The sequence below is a fragment of the Phragmites australis genome, chromosome 9 (genome assembly GCF_958298935.1).
Source record: "Phragmites australis chromosome 9, lpPhrAust1.1, whole genome shotgun sequence".
Lineage (NCBI taxonomy): Eukaryota > Viridiplantae > Streptophyta > Magnoliopsida > Poales > Poaceae > Phragmites > Phragmites australis.
The window spans coordinates 29,410,170-29,429,466 of NC_084929.1; the positions used below are offsets into that span (position 1 = coordinate 29,410,170).

At 45.1% G+C, this 19,297-nt stretch overlaps 2 protein-coding genes across 6 annotated transcripts; one reads left to right on the forward strand and one right to left on the reverse strand.

Annotated features, from left to right (window-relative positions):
• LOC133929056 (uncharacterized) lies at positions 1-2,442 on the forward strand. 2 transcript variants are annotated; one of them, XM_062375645.1, is made up of 6 exons: positions 3-386; positions 792-920; positions 1,014-1,134; positions 1,221-1,302; positions 1,775-1,928; positions 2,018-2,442. In XM_062375645.1, exons 1-6 carry the CDS (start codon positions 69-71, stop codon positions 2,150-2,152), a joined length of 939 nt encoding a protein of 312 aa, XP_062231629.1. In that variant the 5' UTR covers positions 3-68; the 3' UTR covers positions 2,153-2,442. The 2 variants fall into 2 exon arrangements, with proteins under 2 accessions (XP_062231628.1, XP_062231629.1); XM_062375644.1 differs by having other exon boundaries at positions 1-386; positions 792-1,134.
• A 4,107-nt stretch (positions 2,443-6,549) lies between these two features.
• Positions 6,550-11,356, reverse strand: LOC133929053 (uncharacterized). Of its 4 annotated transcripts, none has more exons than XM_062375641.1 (8): positions 10,968-11,356; positions 10,173-10,787; positions 9,450-9,747; positions 9,084-9,363; positions 8,743-8,850; positions 8,103-8,381; positions 7,390-7,533; positions 6,550-7,045 (listed from the first exon to the last, which is right to left on the reverse strand). In XM_062375641.1, the coding sequence occupies exons 1-8, from the start codon at positions 11,191-11,193 to the stop codon at positions 6,938-6,940; spliced, it is 2,058 nt and encodes a 685-aa protein (XP_062231625.1). In that variant the 5' UTR covers positions 11,194-11,356; the 3' UTR covers positions 6,550-6,937. The 4 variants fall into 4 exon arrangements, with proteins under 4 accessions (XP_062231625.1, XP_062231623.1, XP_062231624.1 ...); XM_062375639.1 differs by having other exon boundaries at positions 6,550-7,050; XM_062375640.1 differs by having other exon boundaries at positions 6,550-7,005; positions 10,968-11,354.
• Positions 11,357-19,297: the final 7,941 nt, after the last annotated feature.

Consider the following 19,297-nt stretch of genomic DNA (forward strand, 5'->3'; position numbering starts at 1 on the left):
TTCCACGAAGGCAAGCTGCTCCACACCACCACACAAGGAGAGACCGACCACCGCCTCCCTCCGACTCTATGATTGCTTCCTCCCAGTTAGTCTCTGCCTCCACGGAGATGTCGGCGGCGGCGGAGGTGACGCAGGTGCAGGTGCAGCAGCGGGGGCAGGCCGCATGGCGGGTGGCGGCGGGGTGGCTGGGCTGCCTCTTCCAGATCCTGCTCCAGATCATGCGCGGCAGGCCCTCTTCCTGGGCGCAGTCGCTCTCCTTCCTCGGCCTCAGCCACCCGCTCCTCGCCGCCGCCGCCCAGCCGCAGCCGTCGCCGGAGGTGGCCTTCGTGCAGGTCCCCTCCGAGGCCCCCGCCGACGCGTCGCCTCCGCCACTCCGGCGGCTCACGGTACGGACCCATGCGTTGGCCTGTTGGGCCCGCGAAAGGACGGTGCCTTTGGGAGCTTGGGGAGGTGAACGATCGCTTGGCTTTATGGGGTTATAAGTAATTAATTGCGGATTAAATGGGTGTGTTTCTGTAACTGGACTAGTGCGTGGCTGCAGGGCAGCTTCTTCTGGAGTCGAGTGGTAAACAGTGAGATGTTGTCATCGTTCCACATGGCTTTGAGCTAATTTAATTTTGTGTTGTTGTCGCCTGGTGGGTGGTATGATCGAAGCTTGAAGGGCTAACCGATTAGGATTAGTTTTTATCTTAAACAGCGTTTTAGGCAACAATTCTCGTTATCTATGTACTGTTTTAGTTATCACTTATCAAGTTTGCTTGAATGATTTTCTTTACCTGCATAATCCATAGGTGGTGCTCGACTTGGATGAGACTTTAGTTTGCGCTTACGACTCGTCGGGCCTTCCTGCTTCTCTGCGCACGCAGGCTGTTGAAGCAGGATTGCATTGCTTTGACATGGAGTGCATATCGTCTGATAAGGCAAGTAAGCAGCAACCTTGTGCCAGTTGCTTATCAATTGCTGTTTGCACTTTAGAAAGGTATTTACGGGAAGTTATGCTTGGTGGTGTAAAGGATGCTGAAGGAAGGCAGAGGGTAAATCGTGTAACTGTCTTTGAGCGTCCGGGCTTGCATGAGTTTTTGCAGCGAACTAGTGAATTTGCTGATCTTGTTCTCTTTACAGCTGGTTTGGAAGGTTTGTTCTCCTGAAGTATTTATATTGTTCTACCAAAAGAATCTAGCTGATTTGACCTCCCCTCACTGATCTATGCTCTTACCCAGGTTATGCAAAGCCTCTAGTTGACAGGATAGATGCTTTCAATAGATTCAGTCACCGCCTCTATCGGCCATCAACTGTTACTACGTAAGTTTTCATTAGCATTTCCATAAGCTGTTAGTAATCGGCTGTTTTGTTCTTGAGATTTAACATTATAGTTATCACTGTCTTGCTCACTAAAATAATGAAACGTGACCTCAACTGATTTCAGTTGGAGGCTAAGTTTTGAGTAGAAATTTACATCTCACAAGTGCTTCTGCACCATAGCTTGACACCACTCCGTTCATGCTGATGGGAATTTGGCTTTTCTTTTGATTTGCTGGTGACTTCACTACCTTATGTTCTCTTATTCGTATCCACTTTATGTGAACTGCGAATCTGATTTTAGTACTGATGGTTCTATTAACCCTTGTATCATGCTGATTGTAATTTGTTCGTGCACTCTTGGCTTTTTCATACCAGTCGATGGGACAAAGTACTTATTCACTGATATATTAAGTCTTCTGCTGCATTAGCTGAGCTGGTTCAGTCTTTCTGAACTGTATGTTCACAATTTCAGGGAATACAGAGAGCATGTAAAAGATCTCTCTTGTTTGTCCAAAGATTTCTGCAGAATCGTCCTTGTTGATAACAACCCATACAGTTTCTTACTGCAGCCATTGAATGGAATACCCTGTATTACATTTTCAGCTGGACAACCTGTTGATGATCAGGTAAACTGACGTTGTACATAAATAAGTCTTTGGCTCTGCACTTAGAATCACTAGTGTTACTGATCCGTTGATGTGTTCTGGCATTTTAGCTCATGGGAGTGATATTTCCACTTCTCAAGCACCTTTCTCTGCAAAAGGATGTTAGGCCTGCATTGTATGAAACGTTTCACATGCCAGAGTGGTTCCAAAGACAAGGAATCCCACAAATTGATCAGGCAGTTTAGGTATTGCCACAAACATATTGGATTATTGGGTGAAGGCTCAAAGCCAGCTACGCAACTTGGGAGAACACTTGTACAGTCTGTACTCAGTAACTACCCTTTGCTTTGATACATGAAGACCTTGTTCAGCACGGAATAACAATGTTTGGAGGGAGCGAAAGAGAGAAAATGAATTGTAATTTAGCACACTGATAGATCTTTATTTGGGATGTGAATCTTAATTTATCATTGTATAGCACCTTTTTTTTTTGTCAGTCACAGTTCATATAATGTCACAAATACTTTTACGGGTTTATGAGGTGGTAAAGGTCTACAAAGTTTGGGATCTCCCTTCCGAGCAGGAGTTTGCTATGAACGCCCGGATTGGCTTCTTGTGGCTTGGTTTCGAATGAAGTAAGTGCTCGTATCTTGCTACTTCTGTGGCGATCATGGCACTTGACATTGGCGTATCTAGCACGGTGGCATGGTGGGCTATAGATCACCCTAAGATTTGCAAAAGTTCTTGATTTTTACTGTAGCTTCGGTACTGTAATACGGTTGATATGTTAAATTGTGTTAAGTTGGATCATCTTTATCTACTATTCTAGATCTGTCAGTGGCACCTGAGGAATGACATTGTGCATGCAAGAGGAAAAAGCACCATCATTGGTTCTGTCCACTTTCTTTAGAACTACCGTCAAACATTTTGCAATATCCGACAAAACCATGGACCGGGGAGCCATATGTGAAAGGCAAGGGGAAGATGGGAGAGGCTGTGTCCCAAATCAAACATGCTTCTGGTGGAACTATGGGACAGTCAGCTACGGTTCAGAAGTGGGAACCTCCACCTTAGGGCAGGATGCCGCTTTTCAGGAACAATCAGGAGAGGTAAGCGCCGGAGTCATTATTCGTGATCATATGGGGCATGTGAAGCTATCAATCAGCATGGCGTCTGCTGAGGAACTGCGCATCGGCAGTGGAAGCAGTGGCAGAGGCCTGTCTGGATGGTGTGCGTTTGGCGTCGGAATGGGTGTGCCAGCCGGCGATGCTGGAGTCGGACTTGTCGGTGTTCATTGATACCGTGCAATCCCAAGTCGAGAACAGGTCGAGCTCGAGCTTTCTTGTCGGGGAAATCAGAGCGGCCTTGCATCTTCTTCCTGATGTTTAGTAAAGGTCAGGACTCAAGAGGGTGTAATTTGAGGAACGTGCATGGAGCAGGTTGGTAAGACTGTACGGAGCGAGTTGAGGCGGCGGGGGCTCGAGCTCCCGTCCAGCACATTTTTGGTCTCCTGAAGACCGTACGATTTGGAGAGGTACCATTAAAGAGAGGGTGTAATAGGATCGTGCATGATCTAGCGCACTTTTCTAGGAGGAACAATAGTTGTGCAGTTTGGAGATTGAATGCTCCTTCATGTGTGAGTGAGTTAGCAGAGTCATAGTCAGTTGTGTCAGTTTATAATATGTTCAAAAATATAGTCAGGTCTGAGTCAGGGGTCGTGTGGAGTCTAGTTGTAACAACCCTGTTCCTTATAAAGCTCTCTCTTCTGAGGAAAAAAAGTTTGATCAAGTTTTTACACTAATTATATACCGATGTATAGATACATACTAGTACAATGCCCGTGCGTTATAACGGTTTTCAAATCTTACACCACTACACTATGTTGCAATGGTTCCTAAAATCTCACACACATACAATATTGTTTTACTTCCCACACGAAAAAAACAAAACAGCATGCTAAAGATCATACTTAATTCATAGAGCAATAGTGCTCTAAGATGTCTAAAATTAAACATTAGAATAATATCATGACTCTTGATTTCTTGTCTAACATAATATAACAAAAATAACATATTCACAATAACATCCTAGAGACATCTATATATAAGAACATCTCTAATATACAATGTTCTTAGTGAAAGTCCGATCGCCAAATAACGGTTCTTAGTTGTATCGATAAACATCAACAGAATAATTTTTGTGTTCCTTTACAAATCACAATCACTGGACCATCTTTTTTCATCTTTGGTTTCATGCGAAGAAACAATAGCAGTTTGGCATAATACTAAAAGGAAGATTCCCCCCCCATAAAAAATACCCAGCATGTTAGACCATAGATTTCACTAATCAACCAGAAAATAGCTCTGAAACCTGACTAAATTTCAAATTGAGAAAAATGCCATTGCTTAGTGGTAACGATGGTAGAGATGATCAACTATTTAACTCATCCATGCAGCGGACTGAGATGCAACAATCATAGCTTTGTTGTCATATGCGTTGCAACGGATTTAAAGCATTCACAGCTAGTGCGCTGAAAACATTCAGTTGAGTTATTAAGTACCATGTCACCATGGTTCTCAATATATGAGCTCAAATTTTCTTACAAATATGTAGTGCAAAAACTAAAAAGTTACATTAAACTAAAAAGTATGTTGAGAGATTATTAATTTAAAAAATATAAAGATCACTCCTAAAAGGAGCCAGCAAAAATCCTCCGAGTCCACAAATCAAGAGAGCTACAATGACACTCCTATTGTATTTGTTGTTATTTTACTAATTATTGTTCCACATTAACTAAACCAAAAACAACTGGCAAGATTAAGGAAATATTATTACAACGTACCGGGCTCCTATCCATGATCTTTGTATCCTTTGTTTGCATTATACCAAAAAAGTGATGCTGCTTTGGTGTAGTCTCATAGCCCTCCAAGAAATCCATGTGGCAACGAACCCAACCGCTCATCCAATGCAATCCAAACACATTTCACACTACAGTTGCACTGAATCATGCGGTTCTCACTTTCTCACAGCTCATACTTCAAAGGAAAACATAAGGACACATCAAAAGGTTGAATTGAATTTACTAGTTTTTGGGCGTTGCTTCTCTAGTGGTGGTGGTGCTTGCCCGTGCTGAAGCGGCGGTTGGGGCTTTCGGCAGTGCTGGCAACGGGCTAACCTCTATGGGCCCACGACAGGGGGCACAGGGGTGGGTGGGGGGAGCCGGGGGTGGGGCTGGCAGTGGTTGGGTGTTGTGCCAGGCAACGATTTTGGGAGTGGTTCATGCATGTGATGAGGATGGGTGGCGGGCTTGGATGGCCTGATTTTTCTTGTGTTTTCTTGGATGGTTTTACTTTTGATTTTTTATTAGATAGGTGGGGAAATGAGAGATGCGAGAGTACACGTAAGATCAATTCTTATTATATATAATAGAGATTTATGGCTGTATAATATTTTAAATCTCTACAGTCAAAGTAACTCACGATAAGCATCACATGTTTATTACGGGGTTGTTTGGTTTGTGGCCGTTAGAAACCATACCAAACTTTGGCACGCCTGCAGTATTTGCCCGGCGTTTGGTTAGATGGCATCTTTTGGCACGCTCGAAAAAATCTGGCATGCCAATGCACAATGAACGTGAGAGCGCAGGCAACTTGCGGGCGAGCGAATCGGCTGCCAAAATTTGGTAGTCCTGCTCCTGCTAGCGCTCATGCATGCACTCTGTTGCTAAGAGCAGCTCCAGTGTATCGTCGAATCGAAGGGGTAACGTTCGGTTCACTTGTACACGGTTCTTTTCCTCCCGTGTGAGCGGGTCCTATAGGCAAGTAAAAAATATTTTATTCTCTCTCTTTCCTCCTTCGTGCGGCTACGCTGAAGACTCCGCCCGTTCCTTCTGTCCGCCCGGTCCTACAGGCCATGTGCAGGAAATATTTTTTTATTCGGCAAGAGTCAAACCATATTTGGAGTCCGATTTTACTTTCTGACACTCACAGTTTGACTGCTCCAATGTATTTGGTTCGCTTTCCCCGAACTACGGTTCGTTTTTCCCATACACTGGAGCTGCTCTAAGGTGACAGCAGCGGTACATCTGCACATTTTCCAAAACTATATGATTAACGATTTTCAAACAATAATATCCCTTAAATGGTATATTCAAATTATGATCCGTTAACACTATTGTATTCCTTACAATTAAATTTACAAAATAAGATCTGACTTGAATATATTTAGATTAAACAAATTAGATAACACGTGGGTCCCAAATATCATATAAACAACCACAATACATTTTGGTAAGACTACAAACCAAAATCATTTTCAATCAAATTGACAGACTCTAAGCCAAACATCATTTTTTCTCATGATTTGGCATTGCCCATGTTTTGGTAATGCCAAGATTTGATAAGGCTCACGAGGGACATGAACCAAACATACCCTACACCTTTGCAATTTGTCACCATGTGATTTTAGCGGAGCTTGGAATGCAGCATGTAAATGATGATCCTATTATTTTTGGACCCGAACACAATAATTTGGTTGACTATTTGATGAATTAGATGAACTGCATCATAGGTTGAGTAAACCACGAATTCAGTTAACACAAGAACACAGGTGGAAAAAATCACAGATAAATCCAGGACTACTAAAGCATAACAACTTGATTTGCTATGTGATGAATTGGTTCAATAACATCGGAGTACATGACAGCTGTACGGATACAATAGGGATTTTTTTCTCTCGTATTTACATGCACGAACTAGTGTGTATTCACGATGGAAACAGGGTTTCTATGCCAAGGATTGACCTAGAAAAAAAAAACGAAACCAAATCCTGCTGCAAAAGAAAATGTATATTCATGAGCTAGGGAACTTCAGAAAGTGCTCCCCTGCTTGTGAGGAAATCAGGAAAGAGCTTGATTGGCAGCTCAACGATATGCGAACGAAAGCCATCGGTGCTGCAACGCTTCACTGGCCGTTGGTCTCTTTCTGGGATTTATTTGAAGCAGGTAAGACAGAAAATCAACAAACTTCTTGTCAGGACATTGCAATTGATGCCGCAAAGATGATTTCTCGGGGATCAAATACTCCAACTGATCTGTCTCCTGGTTTGGAAATGGGAATGGAATAAGAGAAATAAATATCCTGTGCTGAATGACAATTGTGTGAGTAACAAACAATTAAACTTCTTATGCCAAAGATCTTCACAGTGATAACAAACAAATTATTGCATACAATCCACTAATTACCGGTTTCCTTTCGAACTACATCTCATATGTAAACAAAATCAGGTTGATAATCTTGTGTAAAATCCACTAATTTCTGGTTCAGATACAAATATAATTAAAGAACAACTAATTAATTGTCGGTGTTCTTAAATGTCTTAGATTGATTTACTTCATTTTGCTCAGGTTGGTTGTAAGTTTTCAGTTTATATAACAGGTCCAGTACATAATTGAAAAAAGTAAAAACGAAATAAGCATATGTACCTTGTTCTTGTGGAAAAGGTCATAGTCATCTGTGAAATACTTCTGGGTCTCCTGTCCCAATGCAAGCATTTCGGTGTCAATTGGACCAATTGTCCCGATCATACGACCAAGAATAATTGGTAGAGATTCATTAGGAAAGAGCACCTGTGACATGTCAAAGGGGTCGCAATCACATATATGACTTCTTTCAGAAACAGGGCAGCATAGTAATTTGTTTGAATACTGATAATTTGAGCAGACACATTATCCTCAGTTCAGACCAAATCAACAGAAACGATATCACGTGTTTCCCCAATCCCCAGTATATGCATTCTTAAATTGCAAGTATATTGCAGATGTTTAGTCATAAGATTTTGATATCACTCTTCTAATTTTTATCTACAGTTTTTTAGTGTCAACACCAGCCTTGGGACCATAAAGAAGGTTGTACCCAACATGTCAAGAGCCTATAGAGTTCCGGTATATTGGCCTTCTCAGGATGAAGCGATCAAGAGAGTCACTAAACAAGATGAAGCAGTAGGCACAATGAGAACGCCAACAATTGCAGGATAAGCACAGAAGACATGGAAGAATTTAACTTTCAACAAAACCTTGTCATTTCTTTTCTTTCAATTGGCTTTAACTGCATATAAAATGTCAACGTATCTTGAGAATTTAATATAATACTAAAAAAAATAGAGAATAGAGACTAGGAAGTCAAGATGAAAACTTACTTCACCAGTGTACAGTTCAGCCAAGATGCAGCCAAGAGACCAAACGTCAATTTTCTGATCATATGGCAAACCCAGGATGACCTCAGGAGCTCGGTAAGAACGTGATTGAACATATAAGGTTAAGTTGTCTGACAAGAAGCAGCTGCTTCCAAGATCAATAACCTTAATTTCACTTCTGCTATAGCTCTTAAGAAGGATATTCTCTGGTTTCAGGTCACAATGAACTATATTTAAATGCTGCAAATACACCAAAGCCTCCAAGCATTGTCGAGCTATAGCCTGAAAACAACACAAAAGGCCTTGTATTTCAGTGGAACTTCTTTCGTTTCCACTTAATAAAATTTATTCATGCTCAAAGTATTTATTCCAACCTTCTAGAAAATGTACTCAGGGAGGAAAATGGTCAACAAGGACCAACAAAATAAAGAAAGCTTGCTTTTACAGATATAGGGTATTGTAAGGCTAAGGCCAGCTGTAAATGCTTTTGCATGATGGTATGAATTTTAATGATCAGAGAATTCATAGAATTAGCTGATGCACGTGACAGTTATAGAGACTAGAGAGCGATTTGGTAAGAAAACAGTCACACCTACTCTCTGGAAAAAAAGAAAAAAACAAAGGAAAGAACAGTCAGATATACCTGTATTCTGGGCAATGAAAAGTACACCTCATCCCCAGATTCCTGGTTATATTTCTGAAATTCATACAGATTCGCGCGTAGTAATTCAGTTACAATGAAGAGATGTTCCTGTTGATTTTTTTCACTGTCAGAAGTTTGCAAGTTCAAAAATATGCTTGGATAAATATCAAACAGGAAATTATTGAAGTATACATCAAGAAGAAGAAAAGGCTTGTATCTTAAATGAATCCTTAGGACTTGGAATGGATGACTATTTTTACGAGCAATATGACTGTTTATTGAACTATATGGTGTAAAAGTAAAGGAAAAGGTCTAGTTCACTGTATCTCTACATCACACACCTGATAGTAGAAATAATCATAGAGACGCAGTATATGATGCTCATCTTCGGGATCATATTTATTGACAAACTTAAGGAGCTTTATTTCATCCAAGCTTTGGTCGAAGAAATCCTTGTCATTTATTATTATTTTAAGGCATACATCAACTCCAGCACGAAGATCGTGTGCCCGTACAACCTTGCTGAATGCAGCAGAGCCAAGATACTCAGTGACACGATATCTTCCAGCTACAACTGAATTAATGACAATAGGGAACTCCTTGTTTTCCTCAAAGCCAGTCCTGCAGTGGACGCCTATCGCATGAGCATACAATATTCCCAGAATTATTTGGCAGCAGAAAAAAAAGATAAGTATCTGATGATGGACCTGTTTTTCCGGTGGAAAACTTTCAATTCAAATACTTCATACTCTTGATGAAACTTAGAGACTGCAGGATAAATTTTCAGGTCTTCCTGAAATTTACGAGCGGTAGAGTTTTGAACATCTGTGTCTGCTGCCCCTAATTCTTCCACTCTATAAACATCTTCAGGACCACCACTCTCAGAAAAAGGATTTACACTGTAGCTATCTTTTAGAAATTCTTCGCCATCAGAAATTTCCTCATTCATTACCATGCAAATATCTAGTTTCTCATTGCCTCTGAAGTCATGTTCAAGCCCAGGGTCTGCAAAAGATAACTACAGTTATAATGAATTCTACTAGTCTAGCAAAAAAATCCCTTGGGGTTGGATAAATTAACAATAAATTTCGGGATTACAAAGGCATACAAATCTGGGCTAAGAAGCAAAATTGCATCAGACATGTGGAACGAGAGTCAAGCTTGCTTTGTTGCGATTATACCTATTGGTGTGGGATTTTACTTGTGATTCTAAATTCAAAAAAAACATCATAAACCCAGAACTAGATGCTAAAATATTTTAAGGCCCGATTTACTTGAATATCGTGAGGAAGTGCATTCATGTGAAGCCAAATGGCAGCCAGGAACTAGTACATAATCCAGTCTCTTAAAAGAGAGAGGTAATTTGTTGAGGATTTTGAGAAATGAAAGAAATGAAACTGAACAAAAGGAAAGGGGCCAGAACTACTTACTCTCAAGAGTATTTACATCAGCCAAAAACGGACTAAGCATTTGAAGCTCCTTCTCCAAAGCACTAAGGTCCAACCCAGCGTCCTCTCCTTTCTTGGGATCAATTAACTGATCGCCCTTGAGCTCGGCATCGCCATCCTCGGTCAACCTGAACCGGAACGCTTCTGCAACGCACTCATCCAGCAACTCCGTCTGGTCGTCCACGATATGATACCTCCCATAAACCGCGGAGCAAGAATTTCTCACCAACTCCTCATCATTCTTCCTTTCCCCGTAGCAGCAATTGCAGGGCGGTGACGAGCACGTATTTACCTCTGCGCACCCATCAGAGTCAGCATTGCCGTCTCTATGCACGTGCCGGCGGCCGCCGCCATCGCCAAGCTCCCGCATCTCACTACGCCGCGAGATGACCTCAAGACCAACAATGAACTTGTCCTCCCCTTTGCCACCGTCGCTCCCCGGCTTGCCGTGGAACAGGAGGTCGTCGTAGAGCCAGTTATCACGGAAGAAGACGTCAGTGGTGTCGTACTCGCGCGCCGTGCCGAACTCCATCTCCGATGACGACGCCTCCGACGGCGAGCGAGGAGGCGACCACAGCCCGCACCGATTCAACATTCCTGATCCCCATAAGGAGCAACCAAACCAAGCAAAACAAAACAACAAAAATTAGGATCAGAAGTACACAAATTTAGAGCAAGCATCTTCTGATCACGACAGGGATCGAGATTGGGGAGCGGCGTCGAGGAGGGTTGCACGCAATGTTGAAAAAAAAAATCACTCTCGCAAGCACTCGGTACCTGAGGGCGTGGAGCGCATGCTGACGAAGGTGTCGGAGGAGGAGCTGGAGCCAGGGCTCGCGAGCGCGCCGCCGCTGTACGAGGCGCGCAGCCGCAGCGGCGGGAGCTGAGGGCCATCGAAACTGGAGGAGAAGTCGGCGTCCTCGAAGGCGGAGGAGGCTGCGCGCGCGAGGCCGTGCTCGGCGGGGAGGCCCGCCATGACCCCCTCCGCGCCAGGCGCCGACATGGCCGGGTGCAAGCTCACGCGCGTCCGGGTCAAGCTCGCGGCCGCTCAGCCCGTGCCGCCGCTGCCATTTGAAGCTTGCGACGCAAGCGATGGACGCAGCGACACCGAGAGAGACACTGAGACAGCGAGAATAAGCGAGACGGCGACACGGGATCCAATGGCCGGCGCCCCCGGCGCCCGCGCAACAACTCTTCTAGGGCGCGTCCCTCTGTCGGCCGGGACCCGCCGCCCCTAGGACGCGGGCCCAGCCGTCGGCCTCGGGCTGGATAGGGGCAGGGCGGAGGTTGCTGTCGCGTGCCGATGCGGTGGGTGGTCGGGGAGGTTGGGGGTGGAGTCCGATGTGGAGAGTCGCCATTATTGTCGGTGGCTGCCGCGCGGGCCCGCCACATACCTGGGCACCGTCGTCCTTGAGCTGCTTCGCTGGGGATTCTCTGTGCCGGCCGCCGGCGTGACCGTGACAACCGAATGTTACGGGCTGCTGGCGCTGGCGTCGGATCCCAACAACAGAAGGGACGGCAGATCTGCCGAGGCAGGTGGCGTACGGATCAGCATCATCTGCTTTTACCTATTTGAGTTAGTTGATTTCGCTCCAATCCGAAATACGGTAATATTATATAACTAATAAAAAATTACATAACTAACGAAAAACGTGGAACTTCAGTAAAATTGAGATTTAATATTAAACATTGATCATAGATCGTATGGCTTTTAGAGTAAAGTCACGCTATGACTTTAAAGAGGTGAAATCAGAGGATCTAGAATTGCTTCAACCTTGATGGGCACATCATTTCACACTTCAAAACTTCCAAGTGCTATCAGTTCTAGCGTTTCTGACTGATTCAAGGTAAATCTTTTAGAAGAGAATGGCATTGTTGTTCTACATGGACTGTGCAATATCTTGTTCGTTAAAGAGTCGTTGAAGTTGTTCGTTCGTGGGCATAGCTTTATCAAAGAGAAATATTTTTTTGGGAACCTGCCTAAGCTTCATCAGAGGTTGAAACTACAAATCAGAACTGCCGGGGTCTTGGGCAGCCTCAGATAGTTCAAGAGTTGGTCTGCCTTGTGCAGACCCACCGGCCTAAACTCATGTTCATGTCTGAGACACGACAGGACTGTGAGTATGTGAGGAAATTGCGTTGGCAATTTGAAATGAAGCATTGTTTGCTGTGAAGGGAGAAGGCAAGAGATGAGGACTTGCGATGTTCTGGGAGGAAGGGTTAGTAGTGGAGTTGCTGTATTATGGGGTGCATCACATTGATATTCATATAAAGGAGAGTGTGACGGGGTTGCTTTGGCACGTGACTTTCATGTATGGCGAGCCAAAGATGCAAGACAGACATCATATGTGGACTTTGTTGAGGAGGATCAAGGATCGCTCGAATGAGCCATGGTTAGTAATAGGCGATTTCAATGAGGCGATGCGGCAAGGGGAGCACTTCTCTCGTTCGCGCCAGCCATAAAAGTTAATGCTGGATTTTTGTGAGGTGTTTTCCCACTATGACTGCCTCTTTACCATACGTCAATATTGTGATCAAGTGCTCATAAGATCTTAGCAAGGAACACAGAAGAATAATCGCCTTGTCTTCATCATCAATTGTCACCTCCACCTTCATAAGATCAGCGATAACTTAATTAAAGACGTTTACGTGCTCAGCAAGATCTGACCCCTCCTGCATCTTCAGCCCATACAGTTTTTTGCTTCAGATACAGCTTCCGAGTCAATGTCTTGGACATGAATTGATCATCTAATTTATCCCAAATCTTATTAGATGATGTTTCATCCATGACATGGTACATGATCTGATCGGAGAGACACAACCTTATTGTTGCCGCCGCTTGTGCTTGCATCTCTTCCCACTTGTCATCATCTACCGTCACTGGCTTCTTGTCGCTAAGAGCCTTCAGGATCCCCTGTTGCGCCAGCAAGTCCTTGACCCTTGTCTTCCAAAGTCCGAAGTTGCCAGTCCCGTCAAATCTCATAACCTCGAATTTGGACGCCATCGACGCCATCTGCCTGTTGCCGCAGACCGCCGAATCCCGCTCACGTGTACCTCACGTGTGCTGAACGCGCCTCCGCACGCTCGTACGTGTGCCCGCGTGGACGCACCGCCACGCACACAACGAACCGCGCGTACGCCCGTCTCGTACACCGCTCATGCACGATCTGCCGCTCTTAAGCCCTGTCGACAACCACGCCACTTGCACACGACGAAGTTGACCCGCTTGATCGCCGCCCGCTGTTCACCGTCAATCGCCAAAAAAAAAAAGGTTCACGAACAGCTTGATTGCAATGATCTGCAATCCCTCCATAAACTTCTCTTCGATTGCTCTGCGTTCTAATCTGTTGCTCCTCTTTGCTATTTATTTCCAAGCCGACCGCCCCAACTGACACGGGACAAACTCGAACTCGTTGTTGTCCGACTCTCATACATATCTGAGTCCAACTCAAATAGCCACGTACTCGCGCACTTGGCTCCTGTGACACCCGCACGGCTCCTACGACAAAATCCCGCGACACAACACCATCGCTCCTGCGAACTTGCTCGGCCTGCACACGCCCACACGGCCTCTTGACGTCCCACATGAGCTCGGGCCTCGATAGACGCTGCCAGCCCAAACAACACGCCACCAGGACAGACTAGCCCAGCGCACACCTTCCTGGGCCGTACTCCCTCTCGCCGGCCCGTCGCCCCTCTGTGCAACTCCACAAGACTGCGACCAGCATGGGCCATCCGAGCCATACTTAGCCCACACTCCATGCACTCACTCGACTGGGCCCTATCGCGACTGGGCCACAAGCATGCCCACACCTTGACCTCGCATTGGATTGCTCCTTTCTGTGGGCCGCCTTCAACTGGTGAGCCTCGGCCCAACTGCCCAGCACAGACTGAGCGCCAACAGATCACATCATCCTTTGGACCAACTACCTGAGCCCGATTGACCGAACATCATGCATATGCCCATCACCGAGTCAGACTCGCATGCAGCTGGCACCCACGTTCCGCGAGCCGCGCGTCCACCAAAGAACTCACGCGTACTGTGCAATATGCCAAGCGCGCCGCGTCTGAAGCCGCCCGTACGCCATTGCCTTGTCGCAACCCTCGAACGTCTTCATCAACCTCCTCCGAAGTTCACCATAACTTTCGTCATCGCTGTCGCTGCTCCACCTTGAACAAACAACAGCCGCTCCGATCTGGATTGACCGCCCGCCAATCAGATCGTGAGTTGAAGTCGCTGCCTTGTCCGCGACGTCTTCTAGCCGCACCGTCGAAACTTGGCCGTCACGTCTGACCGACCCCTATCGAACAGCAGCCAGCAGCCGTCATCAACCCGATCTCCACGTCTGGATGGATCCCGTTGATGCAGCCCATCGGACGATTCAAGCCGCCGCGCTCGAAGTGTCCGAATCCACCGAGCGAATCATCGATCGCCGCCATGCTCTACCTTGCGCCGTCCTTCCCTGGACCCGTGCAAGCCTTGCGCGGTGTGTAACATATCCTCGTGCCTTCCCTTGATCTTTTTTCATGGCTCTGGTACCACTTGTTAAGAATTTAGCGGAAGCATCATCAAGATCATCAAGCCAAACACAAGATCAACACACAAGACACGATATTTTTTAATGAGGTTCGGCCAAGTTGCCTACATCCTCGGGGCATAACTACGAGCGCTCCTCCCCAACTGTTTCGTCTTGCCATGGTTACAATGGTGGTGCCTTCTATTTAAAGGCCCGTAATTAGAGTTCGACTACAACTCTAATCCTAGTCCTACCCAATTATAACTCAAGTCTATCTGTAACCTACCATGTACACATATTCGACACATATTCCAACAACCTGCATGATATAGGTTTTGTCGGGCTATCGTGGACGTACGATAGACAATAAGCAAGAAGGAATTCGAAATCTAAAGGTGAGATTGGATCGAGCCGTAGCGAGCCCGGCCTAGTCAAATGTGTTTCTTGAGGCATAGCTTCGCCACTTGGTGTCCTCGCGGTCTGACCATTGCCCTCTATTGCTGCGATTGAGAGCTCCGCTGGGTCGGAGGAGAGGATGGAGGGTGAAGAGATATGAAATCTTGTGGGAACATGACGAAGGATTGAATGAAGAAATTAAATCCACCCGGGAGCATACACGACCGGTCCACAACCTGGGTGACATCGGTGTTAAGCTTAGTACTATGATGGGCACATTGCATGCATGGGGAAAGGAAGGAACATGTTGGTAATGTCACGGCGGTGATAGAAAAGCAGTGGCTGCGGTTGGAGGAGCTCCAAGCGGTCGACTCTGATGATGCTCGCTCGGAAGGGAAGAGGTTGAGCAAAGAGATGGATGAACTTCTCTATGAGGAACTAATGTAGCTCCAAAGATCTCATATTGCATGGCTTCGAGAGGGAGACCGTAGCACTAAGTTCTTCCATCAGAAGGCTGTGTGGAGAGCAAAAAAGAATTGCATTACATGTCTGAAGAATGGTGAACAATGGATAGAAGAAACTAAAGAATTGGAGCGTATGGCGAGGGAGTTCTTTGTATCTTTGTATACACGAGGTGATGAGGTGGACCCTAACCCTCTTTTGCCATTTTTGACCGTGTTATTACAGATGACATGAATGTAGGTCTGTGTAAGGCCTTCACTGATGATGAAATAAGGGGCGCCCTCTTTCAAATCGGCTCCCTAAAGGCGCCATGGCCTAATGTATTCCCAGTAAGGTTTTTTCAAAGAAGTTGGGATGTGTTGCGTGATGATGTTATAAAGGTTGTTAAATAATTTTCTGTTGATGGGCTGATGCCAGAAGGGGTAAATGACATGGCTATTGTGTTGATACCGAAGATGAATGATACAGAGACGTTGAAGGATTTTTGGCCTATAAGTTTATGTAATGTGATATACAAGGTGGTGTCTAAGTGCCTTGTAAACTGGCTTAGACTCATTCTAGATGGGATTATTAGCACTACTCAGAGTGCCTTTATTCCAGGAAGGTTGATCACTGATAATGCGTTCATTGCATTCGAATGTTTGCATGCTATGTAGAAGAATATAGATGAGCAAGGTCAGTTTTGTGCTTATAAATTTGACCTTTCTAAAGCCTATGATCGGGTGGATTGGCGAACCTTAGAGAAGATTATGTTTCGACTGGGTTTTTAGCAACGATGGGTACGGTGGATTATGTATTGCGTTACCATCGTGCGCTATTCTATTCGTCTCAATGGGGAGTAGCTGCAGGCGTTCTCTCCTTCCCGCAGTCTTCGATAAGGTGACCCATTATCGCCTTATTTGTTTTTGTTTATTGTGGATGGCCTGTCACGTATTTTGAAGAATGACATTGCAAATGGAAGTTTGAAGGGGCTTGAGATCTATAGGAATGCCCCGGGGGTGTCTCACCTTTTATTTGCAGATGACAATCTTCTCTTTTTTAAGGATAATGATGATCAAGCTCACGTTGTGTTGGAGGCATTACAAAGGTATGAATGATGCACGAGTCAGCTCCTCAACTGAGATAAATGCTCTCTTCTATTTGGCAAAAGCTGTAGCCAGGAGGACCAGGGTGCAGTAGCTGCTATTCACAACGTGGAACGAGTTGGCTTCGAAGAAAGGTACCTGGGACTCCCTGTTTCGGAAGGAAGAATGAAGGAGGACAAATTCCAGTCGATCAAGGATAAGTATGCTAAAAGGCTGACAGACTGGTCTAAAAAATTTCTCTCAGCTGGTGTGAAAGAAATTTTGATTAAGTTAGTTATGCAAGCCCTACCAACATACGCAATGGGAATCTTCAAATTCTTTGTAGGGTTTGTGTGAGGACCTGATGCATATGATAAGGACTTTTTGGTGAGGGAAGAGGAGAATGCTAGGAAAGTCCATTGGATTGCTTAGGAAAAGACGATTGTGCCGAAGTGTTATGGTGGTATGGGTTTCAGGGACCTCTGTGCTTTCAATCAAGCCCTCTTGGCTCGGCAGGCCTGGAGGTTGATTCAATTGTCTGATACCTTGTGTGCCCATTTGTTAAAGGCAAAATATTTTCACATGGGTCAAATTCATGACATGGATTTTGCGTCAGGGGGCTCACCTTCGTGGCAAGGTATTGTGCATTGGTGGGACTTGCTGAAACATGGAATTATCTGGATGGTGTGCTCTCGCAGGAGTATAAGGACATGGCGTGACAACTGGTTGCCGCGAGATAATGCACTTAAAGTTTCTGATACGATGGAAACCTCAAGACTTCACAGAGTGAATGAGCTTATGATTCCTGGCTCAAATCAATGGAATGAGGATCTTATCCACCACATTATGTGGCCTTATGATGCGGCTGAAGTTTTGAAACTAAAAGTTCTGAACCGAGAAGAGAACGATTTTCTAGCTTGGCATTTTGATCCATGAGGTCTGTTTACGGTCCGGAGTGCCTACTTGCTTGCCATTAAGGACCGTACTCAGCCTTCGCATTTGCCTACAGTTAGTGCTAATGGTGAGGAAGTAAATTGTATCTGGAAGTGTATTTGGAGCTCTAAGGTCCCTTAGAAGGTTAAAGTATTTGGATGGAAGCTTGCTAGGGGAGCCCTTGCAACACAGATGAGCCATTGGTGTCAAACTTTGGCTCCCTGCGTGACGTGCTCCCTGTGTGGAAATGTGGAGGAAGATGGATTCCATGTTGTAGTGAGGTGCACTAAGGCCAGAGCCCTACCGGAGGTGAAGAGGGAGGTCTAGTCTGCCCTCCGAATCGGCATTTGCTTATACTGGCCCGACTTGGCTATAGGTGCTTCTCAATCCAGTGAATGATGAAACATATGCTTGTATTCTTCTACTTTTTTGGCGCGCCTAGCATTTGAGGAATGATGCTATCCACGTGAAGAGCGAAGCCACTGTCTCACAGTCGGTTAGTTTTCTAAAAAATTATTTCGAGACTCTGTTTCAAATTCGGCAATTTTCTGATGGCAAAGGAAAGGTTAGTGTGGGCTTCTCAGCCCGTGTGGAGGCCACCTGATTCATCCAAATGGCAGCCACCATCGGTCGGTTGGGTGAAAGTCAGTACTGACGACAACTTTGCACATTCTGTAGAGTATTTCAGTGGATGCATTATCAGGAATTGCCATGGCGAAGTACTTCTGTTCGCGTGGTCAGGACTCTTGGCGAGTAGCAGTCCTATGGAAGCAGAAGCACAGGCGTGCCTGGTTGGTTGTAGACTTGCGAATGAATGGGTGAACATGTCGGTCATATTCGAAGGGGACTGTTCGGCGCTGGTTGAGGGAATGTCATCCACTGGATGGGATCGGTCGAGCTTTTGCTCTGTACTGCAGGAGGCAAATGATCTTGCTTTGAATTTGCCGGATCGCCGTTTTAACCATGTGAACTTATGAGTTAGCAAAATTAGTGAAAAGGGGGGTCGAGGCTGCAGTTTTGTGTCTCGAATCACCTCCGTTTATTGCTGAGCTCCTCGCTTGGGATTGTAAAGACATTATTATTTAGTAATAAAATCCATGTTCCCCGCAAAACAAAAAGAAACTGCAAATCAGGTCACTGAGTGAAGATCTACAAATGATTACTACCTCTCCAACCTAGGTTGGGCGCACATTGATGTAGGACAAGATAATTTTGTTTTCTTGGGGGGGGGGGGGGGGCTAGAGAATTTCGTTGCCACTAGCAAGATAGCCTCCGTATTTGTGCGGCTAGATTTTATTAACAATTTAAACTCTTGTGATTAAAACTGCTAAGTAAAGTGCAATTATATTTGTTATAGCCTTTGATTGAAAATACAATTGTATGTTCAAGTTGAAGAAAATTGGAGGCTAAAAATAAAATAAACGCACTAATCAGGGTATGACTACCAGCCATTAGTAGCTATATGCATCATGTATTGGCAACAACGTTGGCACAACTTGTGTTGCTTCCAACAATCTTAGACCTCACTTTGAGTTTGAGTTATTGCAACTATGGCCGACACGAGGATGCGACGGAGACCGGTGGAAGCGCAAATGTGACATTGAACAGGAGTTCGCCCCACACCGCGCAGGAGTTCACTGCCTTTGAGAGTCCCTCGGAAACTGTGATATCACGTAAGTGAGAATACGATAGAGGTCAAGGCAAGGTGTGTGAAGCTGGCGTAGGTGCAGACGTG